The 19,890-nt window shown below is 39.6% G+C and overlaps 1 protein-coding gene across 1 annotated transcript in view; it reads right to left on the bottom strand.

Moving 5' to 3' along the window:
• DNAH3 (dynein axonemal heavy chain 3) overlaps window positions 1-19,890 on the bottom strand; it is a 221,999-nt gene that overhangs the window by 113,179 nt on the left and 88,930 nt on the right. The window contains exons 20-23 of the mRNA XM_053556151.1: window positions 6,763-6,877; window positions 3,827-3,943; window positions 2,868-3,047; window positions 1,083-1,219 (exon numbers count right to left, since the gene is read on the bottom strand). Of these exons, the coding sequence (XP_053412126.1) occupies window positions 1,083-1,219; window positions 2,868-3,047; window positions 3,827-3,943; window positions 6,763-6,877 (549 nt within the window). The remainder of the gene's footprint in view (window positions 1-1,082; window positions 1,220-2,867; window positions 3,048-3,826; window positions 3,944-6,762; window positions 6,878-19,890) is intronic.

Raw genomic sequence — 19,890 nt, 5'->3', positions numbered from 1 at the left:
TGGGATAATGCTACATTGAGTAGATAGCAAAGATATTTCTGAATTCCAAACAAATTACTTTTTTTTGTTGTTTTTGGTAGATACCAAGAAACCAACTTTGTCTCCATAGAAGAGAACACTAAAATTTACTTAAAGATGAATCAGGAACAAATATCCTAACTGGAGTCAGAAGACAAGAGTGATCATTTGTGGTAAACTATACTTGGATTGATTATCAGGAGACAGGACCTTCCTTTTTGGAACTAGCCCTCTAAAATTATCTTGACTTATACACAGAAGAACATTGGTTCTTATGGGGAATAAAGAGTCAAACATTTATAAACATACCTATTAGAAACTACAAAATTTGATGGCAAAAATGTAGCTAACAATTCTTGATCATAGTCTAGGTCAGCCATTTTCCACAGTGTACACTGGTGTGCTGTGAGAGGATTTTAGGTGGGCTGTGAAAATACTTAACGATCATTAATTAAATTATTTCTAAAAGAAGTTCAAAGAACAGTAAGTATATTCTTTTTACTCCTTTTTTTGATCAAAATAATTTAAATGTGATGCCAAAGTTTAACTGTAGGTTCAAGTATGCCATAAGATGAAAAAGGTTTGAAAAACAAGATCTAGGTGCTAAGTGTTTTGCAACATGAGCTCACTGATCTGTACAACAAATATATCAAGTAGGGAAGTCATTATTTTATCCCAGAATTACAGTGTAGAACTTGAAGCTTGGATGGGTTTGTGGGAGGTCTCAAGACTAACACATGGAAAGGCTGAGACTCCAAAGAAGTTCTGTTTAATTCTAAAGACAGGGCTCACAATTGTGATGACTGTATGCCTTTAACTGAAGAAAACAACAATACTGGTTGGGCCAAGTGTGGATTTGATCCCCAGTGATGTCCACTCAACCTCCTGCTAAATAATGACCATGAAGACATGTTTCATTCCTGAAAGCTATCTCTTGGGGGAATGGAGAACCAGAAAAGAATATGCAATAGATTGGTCAAAGCCAACTCTCAGTGTGCAAAATGTAATTCCTCCTACATGTGGGTCAAAAGGGTAATTCCAAGTAATAGAACAATACTAAATACCTGGGAAAAAATAGTCTCTTCTTCTCCAGGTAATCATTCAGACCCTTCTGGATGTCCTCCAACAGAAGATTGGCTTCTTGAAGCTTCTCGGTCATCCGTGGCTGGTCTGCTGCCACCAGAACCCTGTTATCTTTCACCTAGGTTCATCAAAAAATGTGAGCATCATCGTGGGAATTCCAAGTTCTGGGATTAGTCATTGTAATGAATGTGTGACCAGCCCATCAGCTAACCGTGCCTTCTGCTCAGCTAGTGTATCCTAGTCCCCTTCCTAATTTCCCCAGGGTGAGTGCTCATGTAACATGACCTTGTTCCTCTGGCCATAGCTGATTGGGTGGGAGATGGGCAGCTGAAACCAACTGAGCCAATTATATTCTAACTCCTGAGAGTTTAGAGTTCAGACCATGACATTCTATACTAGTATAACTGCTTTCTCATCCTTCAAGGTTTTGTTCCAATGTCACTTGCTTTGGAGGCCTTTCTGCACACCCCAGGCTATTAAATCACTCTTCCATATTCTAAATACGGTTTGCATACATTTCTTTTCTTTTCTTTCTTTTTTTTTTTTTTTGAGACAGAATCTCACTTTGTCGCCTAGAGTGATATGGCATCATAGCTCACAGTGACCTCAAACTCTTGGGTTCAAGCAATCCTCTTGCCTCAGCCTCCCAAGACTCTGAGACTAGAGATGCCTGCCACAATGCCCAACTATTTTTTCTATTTTTTAGTGGAGATGGGCTCTCGCTCTTGCTCAGGCTGGTCTTAGCTCCTGAGTATTTATTTATTTATTGAGCTAGAGTCTCAATCTGTTGCCTAGGCTAGAGTGCCATGGAATCAACTTAGCTCATAGTAACTTCAAATTCTTGGGTTCAAGCAATTCTCTGACCTCAGCCTCCTAAGTAGCTGGGAATACAGATGCCCCCCACAACACCTGGCTATTTTTAGAGACAGGGGTCTTGCTTTTGCTCAGACTGGTCTTGAACTTCTGAGCTCAAGCAATCCATCGGCTTAGCTTCCCAGAGTGCTGGGATTACAGGCGTGAGCCACTGCACCTGGCCTGTATTCTTCTATTACAGCTCTTATTTATCCAAGTCTATCTCCCACAAAATAGTAAATTCTTTGAAGGCAGAAATCATATTCTTTATATCTTCAAGTATTTTCTGACTCCTAGTCTAATGCCTGGGTCATCGTAGGTACTGAATAAACATTTGTTAAATAACTGAGTAACAGAATGTGGATAATTATTGGAATTCTAAAAGGATTCTCAACTATTGCATTATCCTGTAGCAAATAAAGTCTTCTATGACATACTTCATTAGAAATGGTAGCTAAATAATACAAACTGGTAGGGAGGTGGGATTTCAAAAGACTTTTACTTTCCACGTTACATATTTCTATGTTTGCATTTTAAATAATAATACTAGCTTTTGACATTAGAAAAAGGTAGAGTTTATTTTCAAGTTTCAAGGAATATGATTACAATGCACAATGAGGAAACATCTGTATGGCATCCTACATTCCTGCTGGTGACACATGCTAGGGCAGTGGTTCTCAACCTTCCTAATGCTGCGACCCTTTAATACAGTTCCTCATGTTGGGATGACCCCCAAACATAAAATTATTTTCGTTGCTACTTCATAACTGTAATTTTGCTACTGTTATGAATCATAATGTAAATATCTGATATGCAGGATGTATTTTGGTGACCCCTGTGAAAGGGTCATTGGACCCCTAAAGGGGTCACAACCTACAGGTTGAGAACCACTGTACTAGGGGATAAAAACTTACCGCTTGGGACATGAGCGATTTCCAGTAACTATCAACAGTGGCAAATTTCCTGCCCTCTTCTGGCATCTGGGCTATGATGTCCACTGAACTGAAAATTGGTTCCAGGTATAGCCAGGTGGATTGGCACTTCAACCAGGCATCCAAATTTTCCTGCACCCGAAGTAGCTTTTCTTCCCATTTCTATGAATTTAGCATTTCAAATCAGAATCATTAACCTGCCACTCTGCATCACAGGCTCATGGACTAAACAAACAGATAATGAATTCATTTATTTATTCATTTACTTGTTTAACCAAATACTTATTAAGTACTCCATGTGCTCTGGTCACTGTTCCAGGCAGGGCAGCTACAGCAATAAAGGAAACAAACAAGAGTTCTTGTTCTTATGGAACTCACATTCTAGTGAAATAATGAGAGTTATTTTGTGACAAGTGATGACCTGAGTGCTTTTTGCATATAAAACCAATTTAATCCAACAGCCTTATGAGACAGATGTTATTACAAATCTCACTTTACAAATGCTGAAATGGAGACACAACTGTTCAAGCAATTTGTCCAAGGTCACGCAACTAATAAGAGGCTGCATTAGAATTTGGATCCAGGCAGTCTGGCTCCAGAAACTGTGCTATGAGTTTATGTCATTTCTGTGAACAATGAGTGTAGGAAGCCAAATCCTCACCCTCAGATGGTTTGCAGTCAGGGTTACTATTGCCCATGAAATACTTTCCAAACGTATGTTTACTTGATGCCTCCAAATCTCCTCTTTTGGCAGAGAATTGCAAAGGCTCAGCATGCCATATGCTTATTTGGATGATCATTGCTTTCAGTCTTGTGTTATTTTTTTTCCAATGGGGAGAAAGTGAGTTTCTTTGTTAAATGAACTTGATGACCTTCCCCCTCCTCTGAAGAACCTAAAACTAATGGGACATCACAAAACATCCAACCTCATTTCCTCTTACCCGGCATTCTGCTTCTATTGGTTTGATGAAGGCGGAGCCACACATGGTCTGGGTCTTTATCACATGATCATCGAGTAGCAGTTGAATGTCATCAACCGCACACAAGATGCTTGTATCCTGCAAATTAAGAAGCCCCATCCTGTCAAAATCCTGACAACAGCCCCTTCCATTTTTCATGCTGTTTGCTCAAGGCCTCTTAGCTCAGAACCCCGCTCCAGTGTGACAGGAATCTATTGGGGATGAGATTTCTATTTTCTTCCTTGAAACTGTTCTTAAAGATACTTATTGTCCACCTCCTTTGCAGAAATCAAATACAGGTTAATCTCAGACCCACAATTAGCATCTGTTGGGAAGGAAAACTTCTGCTACTTCTCTATGTTCCTACTTCTCTGTCCACCTGCTTTCTAGTCTCTCCTTTCCCTTAGGAAGGAGGATCAGGTACTAATCTGACTTGTTGGGCCTAGACCCTCAGACCATGCACTCACATGTCCCAGGGCACAGCAGCCAACTCAGAATAAATAATTGTCGTTATTAAAAAATAAAATAAAATCTTGTTCTTTCTTTCAATTTATATGTATTTTTAAAAAACTATCTGCTAAGTTGATAGGAAATAAATCCTTAGTAAGTTGTTCAGACCTGATTACTTCATAAGCAAAGCTATTAGGAATTTCTTTTGGCCTAGAGTCACCATGAAAAAGTACTTAGGACACAAAAGCCTTTGTGAACCAAGAAAGTTTGGGGACCCCTGTTCTATACTTTGCTGAATCATATTTCTCTAGTAGGTAAAGTTTAAGGTATGCCTTAAAGGTCAGCCTCTGGATGGCACTTTTCCTCTAAGGGCATTGTGGCAAACCAGGTGATAAAGGTCTGTTCCCCTGCAGCAGGTTTGGTCTTTCCTGCTCTATTTCACTTCTTGTCAAGCCTAATTTGGGTGGCTAGATAGGGCTTAGAAGATATTTTCTCATCTACCTTTTACCAGTATCTAGGAGCAGCCACCGATATGTGTAAAGTAGTATCTTGATTCTCATTTTATGTTGATCCTTGTCAATAGCTATTTTAGTCAAAAGCTCTGTATATCAGCCAGGTCTAAGCTGCACAGGTTCCCTAGCTTATCTCTTCATGTCAGCCTAACGCCTTGCATTATAGCAGCATCTAGTCCAATCAGATCATGCAGAACTGAGCAAATAGAACCCATAGCAGCCTGGTGTTGCTGAGAAAGGCCCAGTAATGAGCCCCTGTGCTCCCAGGTCTCTCACTGGTATGTGTGTAGGTCTGTTTGGGTTCAGTACATGATGCCCCCAAATATGGTGCCTTGGTGTGCTGAGTACTTTGAACTGAAGGACATAGGAAGTCCTCAGAAGGGAGATCTTTCTGACCTTCTCCCATCTGCCCTTTTCCTTCTCCCCTTTCTTCCCTAAGGCAGGCCATAGAAACTAGAATTTCTCTTCTCCAAGGCAGGCTATGGAAACTAGAATTTCTCTTCCCCAGAGCCAGCCATAAAACCTAGAAATAGAACTTTAATTTTCCTCCCATTTCTGTGTAAGAACTGGCCACAGAGAAATTCTCTGACCTACCTTGTCTGATAGTAGGTCATAAGACCCTGTTACAGAGGGATCTTACCTCATACCTGGGAGGAAGGAAAGCTACACAGAGAGGCCAAGGAGAACACACAGGCCTTGCTGTGTCCCCTCCTCAGTCTATTACCATTAGATCATATCCTTTTGTCCAATCATGTTCCTATACAGCCAGCCTTCCTCCGTCAAAACTAAGCATAAAAATATACAGTTTTCCTTGGGCCTTTGGATCTTTCTGAAGCTACCTTGTCATATAACATTTTGATTAAAGTTTTATGATTTTTCTCTTATTAATATGTCTTTTGTTATAAGAGTGCCAGCCATGACTGACCCTCATGTTGGGTGAGGAAAGACTCTCACACCTTTTCATCTCTATAGTTCTCATCCAAGTGAAATCAAGGTATTGTGAGTATTGCAGCCAAAGGGAAAAAGAAGTCCCAAGAGAGTAACATGTAGCCTGGAGGGAGGAGGGAGGTCTAGGAGTCTTTGGTTCTCAGTCTACATTGCGTGTTAGAAAAAACAGGGGTGCCTCATAAACACAGATGCCCAGGCACTCTGGGGGTGTAGAAAACAGGAAAAAAAATCAATGGGAATTTTTTTTTTCAGATGAACATCAGGGTACCAATGTTTAGGTTACATTGTTTTCATTTCTAAGGTAAAGTTCAAGTTGTATCAATGGGAATTTTTATAAGCATCCCATGTGCAGTTAGGGTTCGAAGCACTGCTTTAAGTGCCAAAGGTCAGCAGCACGTGAGTAGCAGTCTACTGTCTCCACGAATGACAGCTCACCCAAAACAGTGACCCCCATCTCTACCCTGTGCCCCATTCCAACTCCATGCTAGACCCAAGAAATAGCTGAACAAGTGCTTTAGGTTTATACACCTCTGCATGCACTGTACAAATTCTCTACAAGTGACAATAAACAGAATAGCACCCTTGCTATTCCAAATGTGGTTGATATTATCTGGGTGCTTGTTAGAACTGCAGAACCTTAGACCCTGCCTGCACTTTAACAAGCTTTCCAGGTGACTCGCGCACATATTAACATTTGAGAAGTGCTCTTCCCAGTGAGGAAGAGGGTCCTAAGGAACTTTGGAAAGTTGCACTAGCCTGCACCCTCCCTGGGAGATGTATGCTTGATTTTTTTTTTTTTGCTCTGAATCTAAAGGTCTTTCTGATTTGAAAAAGCATCCTTGCAAAGGAGAGGAAGAATGAGTGACACAGACAGGCAGACAGGAGGAAACAAGATGTTAGTTCTGTGAGTTCAGTTGGGATTCCAAATGAATCACCACTGTAAGCTACTGCATAACAAATGGGGCTGTTTTGGGGTGGGGATGAGGCTGCAGTTGAACTGAGACTCACAGTGTCCCTGTATTTCACGAAGCTGAACGTCATGTTAACCCAATCTGACTTCATTTTCTCCATGTTTTTCTCCAGGGAATATTCCTTACTGGCAGCTGCACCAATGGGCTCCAGCCTAAGGAGAGAATAAGACAACAGTAACAGTAACAGGAGGGGGCAGAAAAACACATTAAAGGAAGAATTTCGGCTCAGTCTTAGGAGAATTTCAAAATTTTTTTGATTCAGCGGGGTGCACTGACTGAGGCCTATAAACCTAGCACTCTGGGAGGCCAAGGTGAGAGAATCCCTTGAGCTCAAGAGTTAAAGATCAACCTGAGGAAGAACAAGACATTGTCTCTACTGAAAATTGAAAAACTAGCCAGGCGTCATGGTGGCCACCTGTAGTCCCACTGAGTTGGGAATTTGAGGCAAGAGGATGGCTCAAAACCAAGAATTTGAGGTTGCTGTGAGCTAGGATGATGCCATGACGTTCTAGCCTGGGGCAACAGAGTGAGACTCTGCCTAAAAAAGCCCAAGGAAAAAAGCCCCTAATTTTAGCAAAATATTTACTATCCTACTCTTAACATTTGCCAGCTACCTCTAATACTTCACAGGATTTTTCATCCTCAGCACTGTTGACTTTTGGGGCTGTGTTATGGGTTGAATATTGTTCTTCCAACCCCTCAAATTCCTACGTTGAAGATCTAACCCTCAGTACCTCAGAATGTGACTCTAGTTGGAGAAAGGATCTTTAAAGAGGTAATTAAGACCGGAAAAGGAAGAACACTCCAACTCCAAACCCAGTAGAAGAAAAGAAATATCTAAAATTAGAGCTGAACTAAATGAAATTGAAAACAGAATAATTATTCAAAATATCAATGAATCAGAATCAAGTGAAGTGACACTATGAGGAGGCAACTGGACAAATCCAGAATGGGATTCATCCTGCCTAATAATCCAGTGGCTTTTGAAAGAGAAGGGGAGACTGTTCTAGATTAAGAGATCTAAAGACACAAGAAGCCAATGCAGGACTTTGGATTTTGAATTGAACGAATCATTTTGTACACAACTGGGCAAACTTGATTATGAACTGGATATCAGCTGCTACCCAAGAGTTAATGATGATTATTAGGTGTGTAATGACATTGCAGTTATGTAACAAATGTTTTTAAAAACCATGATTTTTTAATGTAAAAGGGAAAAATGATAGGAGGGCTAGGATTTGTGTTAAAACATTTCAGCAAGGAGGTGGAGCAAGATGGTGGCCGAGTAATAGCTTCCCTACAACTGGGCACGGTGAGTCTGGGGAGAGAAGACTCCAGGCATCTCTGGCTGGTGGGATCTGCCTATAATCATCCCTTTGAGGATACAGGGAGTCAGCAAGGGACTTTTGGACACCAAGAGGAGGACAAAAACAGTGGAAAACTGGCAAGTGGTTGCGTGTGTTCCATCGACCTAATCCTGCCGGCAGCTGTAAATACAAGCAGCAGTGAGACTGCAAACCGGAAAGGCCTTACCTGTGAACTTTTTCAGTGTTTTTGGACTTGGCACTCAGTAGAAATGCCTTGGGGAGAGCTTGAGCAGGAGTGTGGAGAACTTTGGGCATTGTCTAGGGCCCCAGGCTGAGCCACTGAGCTGGACGGAGCTAATAGTGTTCAGCTGTGGGCCACAGGTAGCCATTGTGAGAGAACTGCCTCAGCAAGCTCCGCCCTCAGGGTTGCAGAGCAAGGATTGGGCAGGAGCTAGTAAACCTAGTGACTGAGCAGCCTAAAGGCAGGGACTGAGCTGCCTTACAGACTTAATCCCCAGGGGCCAAGTGAGACCAGTTTTAGAACACTGGAGCCTTGGGCTATAGCCCTGGGTAGAGTGCCATGGCATCACAGCTCATAGCAACCTCAAACTCCTGGGCTTAGTGCCATCCAGACCTCCAGAAGAGCTGTGCTGTCACCCCCAACCCCCGACCCACACCCACCGGGCCTCCACATGCCCTGACCAGGAACTGCAGGAGCCGCGCAACCCTGCATCCTCCCTCCTGTACCCTCCCTGCCTCCAAGTCTGGCCAGGAACTCTGGTAGCTATGTGCCCTCTGGAGCCCTCCCTGCCTCTGCTCAGAGCCCTTCTCTTGGCAGGAGACTGCTGGACCCTTGGGCTCTCTGTGCCAAAATCACTGGGCACCAGGCACTCCCAGAACGATGCACACCACCTCCCGTGCTGTTGCTGGATTCGGGTGTGACACACTCCGGAGCTGCTTCCACAACCAGAACTCCCTGGCTGGGGCAGCCCCAGAGGAACTACATAGGGTCACACCCTACAAAGATCCAGCAACAATAGAGTGATCCCACTGGGGTCTACTCTTGGAGAGACACCTCCCCAACTCTGAGAATGGTGAGAGGCAATGGTGAAAAATAATCATGAGGCGAAATCAACAGAAAAACTCTGGCAATATGAATAATCAGAGTAGATCAACTCCCCCAAGGATCAATGGGGCAGACACATCACAAGACCCCATGCACAAACAAATAGCTGAGATGTCAGAGATCGAATTCAGAATCTGGATAGCAAATAAGATTGAATTAGAATTCCAAGCAGTAACCCAAAAGATATCTCAAGAATTCAACAAATTCAAAGACCAAATGACCAAAGATTTTGACACATTGAGAAAAGAAGTTGCAGCCCTCAAAGATCTGAGAAACACAGTAGAATCCTGTGGATTTCTGACATTGAAGACAAAGCTTTTGAATGCTCCCAAACTCTCAAAGAGGATGAGAAATGGAGGGCAAAAACAGATCACTCTCTCAGAGAGCTCTGGGACAATTTGAAGAAAACCAATATTTGTCTTACAGGGATCCCCGAAAGTGACGAAGTGGCTTCACAAGGCACAGAGTCTCTTCTCCATGAGATTATGAAAGAGAACTTTCCAGACATGCCAAGAAATTCTGAAATTGAGATAGCAGACAGTTTCAGAACTCCAGCATGACTCAACCCAAATAAGACATCCCCCAGACACATAATATCAATTTCACTAAAGTTAATATGAAGGAGAAAATTCTGAAAGCAGCCAGATGAAAGAAAACCATCACCTACAAGGACAAGAATATTAGAATAACTGCAGATCTCTCTGCTGAAACCTTTCAAGCTAGAAGAGGATGGTCATTGACTTTTAATCTCCCAAAACAAAATAACTTTCAACCCAGGATCCTGTACACAGCTAAACTGAGTTTCATTTATGACAGAGAGATTAAATACTTCAATGCCATTCACATGTTGAAGAAATATGCCATAACTAAACCAAAGCTCCAGGATATCCTCAGACCTATCCTCCATAAAGATCAGCATAATCCTCCACCACAAAAGTAAACCCACCCAGAAAATTTTGATCAAATTCCAACTTCCACAGTCGCAAAAGGATTAAAAATGTCCACCGGACTCTTGGAAGGCTTATCAATATTCTCAATTAATGTGAATGTTTTAAATTGTCCTCTAAAGGGTGGCGCCTGTGGCTCAGTGAGTAGGATGCCAGTCCCATATGCCGGAGGTGGTGGGTTCAAACCCAGCCCCGGCCAAAAAAAATAAATAAATAAACAACAACAAAAAAAAATAAAATAAAATAAATTGTCCTCTAAAGAGGCATAGGTTGGTTGACTGGATACAAAAACTCAAGCCAGATATCTGCTGCATACAAGAATCATATCTTACATTAAAAGACAAATATAGACTCAAGGTGAAGGGATGGTCATCTATATTCCAGGCAAATGGAAAGCAGAAAAAAGCAGGTATTGCAATCCTATTCACAGATGCAATAGGTTTTAAACCAACTGAAATATGAAGGATAAGGATGGACACTTCATATTTGTTAAAGGTAATACTCAATATGATGAGATCTCAATTATTAATATTTATGCACCCAAAAAGAACACAATTTATAAGAGAAACTCTAACAGACATGAGCAACTTGATTTCCTCCAGTTCCAAGGTAGTTGGACATTTTAACACCCCTTTAGCAGTGCTGGATAGATTCTCCATAAAGAAGCAAAGCAAAGAAATTTTAGATTGAAATTGAACCATTCAACATCTGGACATAACAGACATCTACAGAACATTTCATCCCAACAAAACTGAATACACTTCTTCTCATCAGCCCACGGAACATACTCCAAAATCGACCACATCCTAGGCCACAAATCTAACCTCAGCAAATTAGAAAAAAATAGAAATTATTCCTTGCATCTTCTCAGACCATCATGGAATAAAAGTTGAACTCAATAACAACAGGAACCTGTACACCCATACAAAAACATGGAAGCTAAACAACCTTATGCTGAAGGATAGATGGGTTATAGATGAGATTAAGAAGGAAATCACCAAATTTTTGGAACAAAACAACAATCAAGACACAAATTACCAGAACCTCTGGGATACTGCAAAGGCAATCCTAAGAGGGAAATTTATAGCACTGCAAGCCTTCCTCAAGAAAACGGAAAGAGAGGAAGTTAATAACTTAATGGGACATCTCAAGCAACTGGAGAAGGAAGAACACTTCAACCCCAAACCCAGCAGAAGAAAAGAAATAACCAAAATCAGAGCAGAATTAAATGAAATTGAAAATAAAAGAATTATACAACAGATCAATAAATCCAAAAGTTGGTTTTTTGAAAAAATCAACAAAATAGATAAACCTTCAGCCAACCTAATCAGGAAAAAAAGAGTAAAATCTCTAATTTCATCAATTGGAAATGGTAATGATGAAATAACAACAGACTCCTCAGAAATTCAAAAAATCCTTAACGAATGCTACAAGAAATTCTACTCTCAGAAACATGAAAATCTGAAAGAAATCGACCAATACCTGGAAGTATGCCACCTACTAAGACATAGCCAGAACGAAGTGGAAATGTTGAACGGGCCTATATCAAGTTCGGAAATAGCATCAACTATACAATGTCTCTCTAAAAAGAAAAGCCCAGGACCAAATGGCTTTTCGTCAGAATTCTACCAAACCTTTAAAGAAGAACTAGTATTTATATTACTAAACCTCTTCCAAAATATAGAAAAAGAAGGAATATTACCCAACACATTCTACAAAGCAAACATCACCTTGATCCCCAAACCAGGGAAAGACCCAACAAGAAAAGAAAATTATAGACTAATATCACTAATGAATATTGATGCTAAAATACTCAATAAGATCCTAACAAACAGAATCCAACAACACATCAAAAAAATTATACACCACAACCAAGTGGGATTTATCCCAGGGTCTCAAGGCTGGTTCAATATATGTAAATCTGTAAATATAAATCAGCACATAAACAAACTAAAAAATAAGGACCATATGATTCCTTTCAATTGATGCAGAAAAAGCTTTTGATAACATCCAGCATCGCTTCTAATCAGAACTCTTAAGAAAATTGGTATAGAAGGGACATTTCTTAAACTAATAGAGGCCATCTACAGCAAACCCACAGCCAATATCGTATTGAATGGAGTGACATTTAAATCATTTCCACTTAGATCAGGAACCAGGCAAAGTTGCCCATTGTCTCCATGGCTCTTTAACATGTAATGGAAGTTTTAGCCATCTCAATTAGGGAAGCAAGGTGATCAAGGGTATCCACATAGGGTCAGAAAAGATCAAACTTTCACTCTTCGCAGATGATATGATTGTAGAAAACACTACGGATTCTACTACAAAACTTTTAGAAGTGATCAAAGAATACAGCAATGTCTCAGGCTACAAAATCAACACCCATAAATCTGTAGCCTTTATATATACCAACAATAACCAAGCGGAAAAAACAGTCAAGGACTCTATTCTTTTCACAGTAGTGCCAAAGAAGATGCAATATTTGGGAGTATACCTAACAAAGGATGTGAAAGATCTCTACAAAGAGAACTATGAAACTTTAAGAAACAGCTGAAGATGTTAACAAATGGAAAAATATACCATGCTCATGGCAGGGAAGAATCAACATTGTTAAAATGTCTATACTACCCAAAGCAATATATAATTTTAATGGAATTTCTATCAAAGCTCCATTGTCATATTTTAAATATCTTGAAAAAATAATACTTTGTTTTATATTGAATTAGAAAAAACCTCGAATAGCCACAACATTACTCAGCAATAAAAACATGGCAGGAGGAATCACGCTACCAGACCTGAGACTGTACTATAAATCGATAGTGATCAAAACAGCATGGTATTGGCACAAAAACAGAGAAGTAGATGTCTGGAACAGAATAGAGAACCAAGAGATGAAATCTAGCTACTTACCGTTATTTGATCGTTGAAAAGCCAATTAAAAACATTCAGTGGGGAAAAGATTCCCTATTTAACAAATGGTGCTGGGTGAACTGGCTGGCAACCTGTAGAAGATTGAAACTGGATCCACACCTTTCACCATTAACTAAGATAGACTCTCACAGGATAAAAGATTTAAACTTAAGACATGAAACTATAAAAACACTTGAAGAAAGTGTAGGGAAAACTCTTGAAGGAATCGGCCTGGGTGAATATTTTATGAGGAGGACTCCCCAGGCAATTGAAGCAGTACCAAAAATACACTACTGGGACTTGATCAAACTAAAAAGCTTCTGCACAGCCAAGAACATAGTAAGTAAAGCAAGCAGACAGCCCTCACAATGGGAGAAAATATTTGTAGGTTATACCTCTGATAAAAGTCTAATAACCAGAATCCACAGAGAACTCAAACGTATTAGCAAGAAAAGAACATGTGACCCCATCGCAGGGTGGGCAAGGGACTTGAAGAGAAACTTCTCTAAAGAAGACAGATGCATGATCTACAAACACATGAAAAAAAGCTCATCATCCTTAATCATCAGAGAAATGCAAATCAAAACTACTTTGAGATATCACCTAACCCCAGTAAGAGTAGCCCACATAACAAAATCCCAAAACCAGAGATGTTGGCATGGATGTGGAGAAAAGGGCACACTTCTACACTGCTGGTGGGAATGTACACTAATACCTTCCTTTTGGAAGGATGTTTGGAGAATACTTAAAGACCTAAAAATAGACCTGCCATTCGATCCTATAATTCCTTTACTAGGTTTATACCCAGAAGACCAAAAATCACAATATAACAAAGACATCTGTACCAGAATGTTTATTGCAGCCCAATTCATAATCGCTAAGTCATGGAAGAAGCCCAAGTGCCCATCGACCCACGAATGGCCTAGCAAATTGTGGTACGTGTATACCATGGAATATCATGCAGCCTTAAAGAAAGATGGAGACTTTACCTCTTTCATGTTTACATGGATGGAGCTGGAACATATTCTTCTTAGCAAAGTATCTCAGGAATGGAAGAAAAAGTATCCAATGTACTCAGCCCTACTATGAAGCTAAATTATAGCTTTCACATGAAGGCTATAACCCAACTATAGCACAAGACTATGAGGAAAGGGCCAAGGAAGGGGAAGGGAGTGGGGACATTATGGTGGAGGGAGGGCAATAGGTGGGGCCAAACCTATGGTGCATCTTAGAATGGGTACAGGCGCAAGTTACTAAAGGCAGAATACAAATGTCTTCATACAATAGCTAAGAAAATGCCATGAAGGCTACGTTGAACAGTTTGATGAGAATATTTCAGATTGTATATGAAACCAGCACATTGTACCCCTTGATTGCACTAATGTACACGGCTATGATTTAACAATAAAAAAAAAAATTTCCGCAATGACATAAAAGAATAGATGAAGCAAGTGTGATAAAATTTTACAGATTATCAAATCCGGGTGATGGGTATATGGATGTTCATTATATGAGTCTCTCTACTTCTACAAATGTTTGAAATTTTTATAATAAAGTAAAAAAGTGAAAAAAAATCAATGAATCAAAACATTGGTTTTATGAAAAGTTTAACAAAATTGATAAACCTTTGGGTATCCTAACCAGAATAGAAAATTAAAATCCCTAATTTCATCAATCAGAAATGACAAAGGCAAAATAACAAAAACACCTCAGAAATCCAAAAAATTCTTAATGAATACTACAAAAACTCTATTCTTAGAAATACAAAAATCTGAAAGAAATCTACCAATACTTTGAAGCATGCCACCTTCCTAGGCTTACCCAGAAAAAAATTAGAAATGTTGAACAGACTTATATCAAGTACTGAAATAGTATCAACTATAGTAAATATCCCAAAAAAGAAGACTCTGGGACCAGAAGGCTTCACATCAGAATTCTACCAAACCTTTAAAATGGAACTTGTACCTATATTACATAACCTTTTCCAAAGCATAGACAAAGAAGGAATACTTCCCAGCACATTCTATGAAGCAAATATCACACTGATCCCCCAAACAGCAAAAGACACAACAAGAAAAGAAAATTATAGACCAATATCACTTACAAATATAGATGCAAAAATATTCAATAAGATCCTAGCAAACAGAATCCAGCAACACATCAAACAAATTATACACCATAACTAAGTGGGTTTTATCCCAGGGTCTCAAGGTTGGTTCAATATACATAAGTCTATAAATATAATACATCAAATAAACAAAATAAAATAAAAAGACCATATGATTCTCTCAATCGATGTAGAAAAAGCTTTCCTTTTTTTTTTTTTTATTGTTGGGGATTAATTGAGGGTACAATAAGCCAGGTTACACTGATTGCAATTGTTAGGTAAAGTCCCTCTTGCAATCATGTCTTGCCCCCATAAAGTGTGACACACACCGAGGCCCCACCCACCTCCCTCCTTCCCTCTTTCTGTTCCCCCCCCATAACCATAATTGTCATTAATTGTCCTCATATCAAAATTGAGTACATAGGATTCATGCTTCTCCATTCTTGTGATGCTTTACTAAGAATAATGTCTTCAACGTCCATCCAGGTTAATACGAAGGATGTAAAGTCTCCATTTTTTTTAAATGGCTGAATAGTATTCCATGGTATATATATACCACAGCTTGTTAATCCATTCCTGGGTTGGTGGGCATTTAGGCTGTTTCCACATTTTGGCGATTGTAAATTGAGCTGCAAGAAACAGTCTAGTACAAGTGTCCTTATGATAAAAGGATTTCTTTCCTTCTGGGTAGATGCCCAGTAATGGGATTGCAGGATCAAATGGGAGGTCTAGCTTGAGTGCTTTGAGGTTTCTCCATACTTCCTTCCAGAAAGGCTGTACTAGTTTGCAGTCCCACCAGCAGTGTAAAAGTGTTCCCTTCTCTTCACATCCACGCCAGCATCTGCAGTTTTGAGATTTTTGTGATGTGGGCCATTCTCACTGGGTTTAGATGATATCTCAGGGTTGTTTTGATTTGCATTTCTCTAATATATAGAGATGATGAACATTTTTTCATGTGTTTGTTAGCCATTCGTCTGTCGTCTTTAGAGAAAGTTCTATTCATGTCTCTTGCCCATTGATATAAGGGATTGTTGGCTTTTTTCATGTAGATTAATTTGAGTTCTCTATAGATCCTAGTTATCAAGCTTTTGTCTGATTGAAAATATGCAAATATCCTTTCCCATTGTGTAGGTTGTCTCTTTGCTTTGGTTATTGTCTCCTTAGCTGTACAGAAGTTTTTCAGTTTAATGAAGTCCCATTTGTTTATTGTTGTTGTTGTTGCAATTGCCATGGCAGTCTTCTTCATGAAGTCTTTCCCCAGGCCAATAGCTTCCAGTGTTTTTCCTATGCTTTCTTGGAGGATTTTTATTGCTTCATGCCTTAAATTTAAGTCCTTTATCCATCTTGAATCAATTTTTGTGAGTGGGGAAAGGTGTGGGTCCAGTTTCAGTCTTTTACATGTAGACATCCAGTTCTCCCAACACCATTTATTGAATAGGGAGTCTTTCCCCCAAGGTATGGTCTTGTTTGGTTTATCAAAGATTAGGTGGTTGTAAAATTAGTTTCATTTCTTGGTTTTCAATTCGATTCCAAGTGTCTATGTCTCTGTTTTTGTGCCAGTACCATGCTGTCTTGAGCACTATGGCTTTGTAGTACAGACTAAAATCTGGTATGCTGATGCCCTCAGCTTTATTTTTGTTACAGAGAACTGCCTTAGCTATACGGGGTTTTTTCCAGTTCTATACAAAACGCAGAATCATTTTTTCCAAATCTTGAAAGTACGATGTTGGTATTTTGATAGGAATGGCATTGAATAGGTAGATTGCTTTGAGAAGTATAGACATTTTAACAATGTTGATTCTTCCCATCCATGAGCATGGTATGTTCTTCCATTTGTTAATATCCTCTGCTATTTCCTTTCTGGGGATTTCATAGTTTTCTTTTTTTTTTCTTATTGTTGGGGATTAATTGAGGGTACAATAAGCCAGGTTACACTGATTGCAATTGTTAGGTAAAGTCCCTCTTGCAATCATGTCTTGCCCCCATAAAGTGTGACACACACCAAGGCCCCACCCACCTCCCTCCTTCCCTCTTTCTGTTTCCCCCCCATAACCATAATTGTCATTAATTGTCCTCATATCAAAATTGAGCACATAGGATTCATGCTTCTCCATTCTTGTGATGCTTTACTAAGAATAATGTCTTCCACTTCCATCCAGGTTAACACAAAGGATGTAAAGTCTCCATTTTTTTTAATGGCTGAATAGTATTCCATGGTATACATATACCACAGCTTGTTAATCCATTCCTGGGTTGGTGGGCATTTAGGCTGTTTCCACATTTTGGCGATTGTAAATTGAGCTGCAAGAAACAGTCTAGTACAAGTGTCCTTATGATAAAAGGATTTTTTTTCCTGCTGGGTAGATGCCCAGTAAGGGGATTGCAGGATCAAATGGGAGGTCTAGCTTGAGTGCTTTGAGGTTTCTCCATACTTCCTTCCACAAAGGTTGTACTAGTTTGCAGTCCCACCAGCAGTGTAAAAGTGTTCCCTTCTCTCCACATCCACGCCAGCATCTGCAGTTTTGAGATTTTGTGATGTGGGCCATTCTCACTGGGGTTAGATGATATCTCAGGGTTGTTTTGATTTGCATTTCTCTAATATATAGAGATGATGAACATTTTTTCATGTGTTTGTTAGCCATTCGTCTGTCGTCTTTAGAGAAAGTTCTATTCATGTCTCTTGCCCATTGATATAAGGGATTGTTGGCTTTTTTCATGTAGATTAATTTGAGTTCTCTATAGATCCTAATTATCAAGCTTTTGTCTGATTGAAAATATGCAAATATCCTTTCCCATTGTGTAGGTTGTCTCTTTGCTTTGGTTATTGTCTCCTTAGCTGTACAGAAGCTTTTCAGTTTAATGAAGTCCCATTTGTTTATTTTTGTTGTTGTTGCAATTGCCATGGCAGTCTTCTTCATGAAGTCTTTCCCCAGGCCAATAGCTTCCAGTGTTTTTCCTATGCTTTCTTGGAGGATTTTTATTGTTTCATGCCTTAAATTTAAGTCCTTTATCCATCTTGAATCAATTTTTGTGAGTGGGGAAAGGTGTGGGTCCAGTTTCAGTCTTTTACATGTAGACATCCAGTTCTCCCAACACCATTTATTGAATAGGGAGTCTTTCCCCCAAGGTATGTTCTTGTTTGGTTTATCAAAGATTAGGTGGTTGTAAAATTAGTTTCATTTCTTGGTTTTCAATTCGATTCCAAGTGTCTATGTCTCTGTTTTTGTGCCAGTACCATGCTGTCTTGAGCACTATGGCTTTGTAGTACAGACTAAAATCTGGTATGCTGATGCCCCCAGCTTTATTTTTGTTACAGAGAACTGCCTTAGCTATATGGGTTTTTTTCCGGTTCCATACAAAACGCAGAATCATTTTTTCCAAATCTTGAAAGTACGATGTTGGTATTTTGATAGGAATGGCATTGAATAGGTAGATTGCTTTGGGAAGTATAGACATTTTAACAATGTTGATTCTTCCCATCCATGAGCATGGTATATTCTTCCATTTGTTAATATCCTCTGCTATTTCCTTTCTGAGGATTTCATAGTTTTCTTTATAGAGGTCCTTCACGTCCTTCATAAGGTATATTCCTAGGTACTTCATTTTCTTTTAAACTATGGTGCAGGGAGTCGTGTCCTTAATTAGCTTCTCATCTTGACTGTTATTGGTGTACACAAAGGCTACTGACTTGTGGACATTGATTTTATATCCTGGAACATTACTGTATTTTTTGATGACTTCTAGGAGTCTCCTGGTTGAGTCTTTGGGGTTCTCTAGTTATAAGATCATGTCGTCAGCAAAGAGGGAGAGTTTGACCTCCTCTGCTCCCATTTGGATTCCCTTTATTTCCTTGTCTTGCCTAATTGTATTGGCTAGAACTTCCAGCACTACGTTGAATAATAAAGGTGACAGAGGACTACCTTGTCTGGTTCCAGTTCTAAGAGGAAAAGCTTTCAGTTTTACTCCATTCAGTAAAATATTGGCTGTGGGTTTGTCATAGATAGCTTCAATCAGTTTTAGAAATGTGCCACCTATGCCTATACTCTTCAGTGTTCTAATTAGAAAAGGATGCTGGATTTTATCAAATGTGTTTTCTGCATCTATTGAGAGGATCATGTGATCCTTATTTTTGCCTCTGTTAATATGGTGGAGAACCTTTATAGACTTGCGTATGTTAAACCAGCCTTGCATCCCTGGGATGAAGCCTAGTTGATCATGATGAATGACTTTTTTGATGATAAGCTGTAATCTATTGGCTAGGATTTTGTTGAGAATTTTTGCGTCTATGTTCATGAGTGAGATTGGTTTGAAATTCTCCTTTTTGTTTGGGTCTTTTCCTGGTTTTGGTATCAGGGTGATGTTTGCTTCATAGAATGTGTTGGGGAAGATTCCTTCTTCCTCAATTTTTTTGAATAATTTCTGCAGTACAGGAATAAGCTCTTCCTTGAAGGTTTGATAGAATTCTGGAGTGAAGCCATCTGGGCCAGGGCATTTTTTGCTGGAAGATTTTTTATTGTTTCTTTCATCTCAGTGCTTGAAATTGGTCTGCTCAGGAGCTCTATTTCTTCCTGGCTGAGTCTAGGGAGAGGGTGTGATTCCAAATATTGATCCATTTCTTTCACATTGTCAAATTTCTGGGCATAGAGTTTCTGGTAGTATTCAGAGATGATCTCTTGTATCTCTGTGGGATCAGTTGTTATTTCCCCTTTATCATTTCTGATTGAGGTTACTAGAGATTTTACTTTTCTATTCCTTGTTAGTCTGGCCA

The sequence above is a fragment of the Nycticebus coucang genome, chromosome 12 (genome assembly GCF_027406575.1).
Source record: "Nycticebus coucang isolate mNycCou1 chromosome 12, mNycCou1.pri, whole genome shotgun sequence".
NCBI classification, from domain to species: domain Eukaryota; kingdom Metazoa; phylum Chordata; class Mammalia; order Primates; family Lorisidae; genus Nycticebus; species Nycticebus coucang.
This window is presented reverse-complemented; position numbering and strand designations above follow the sequence as displayed.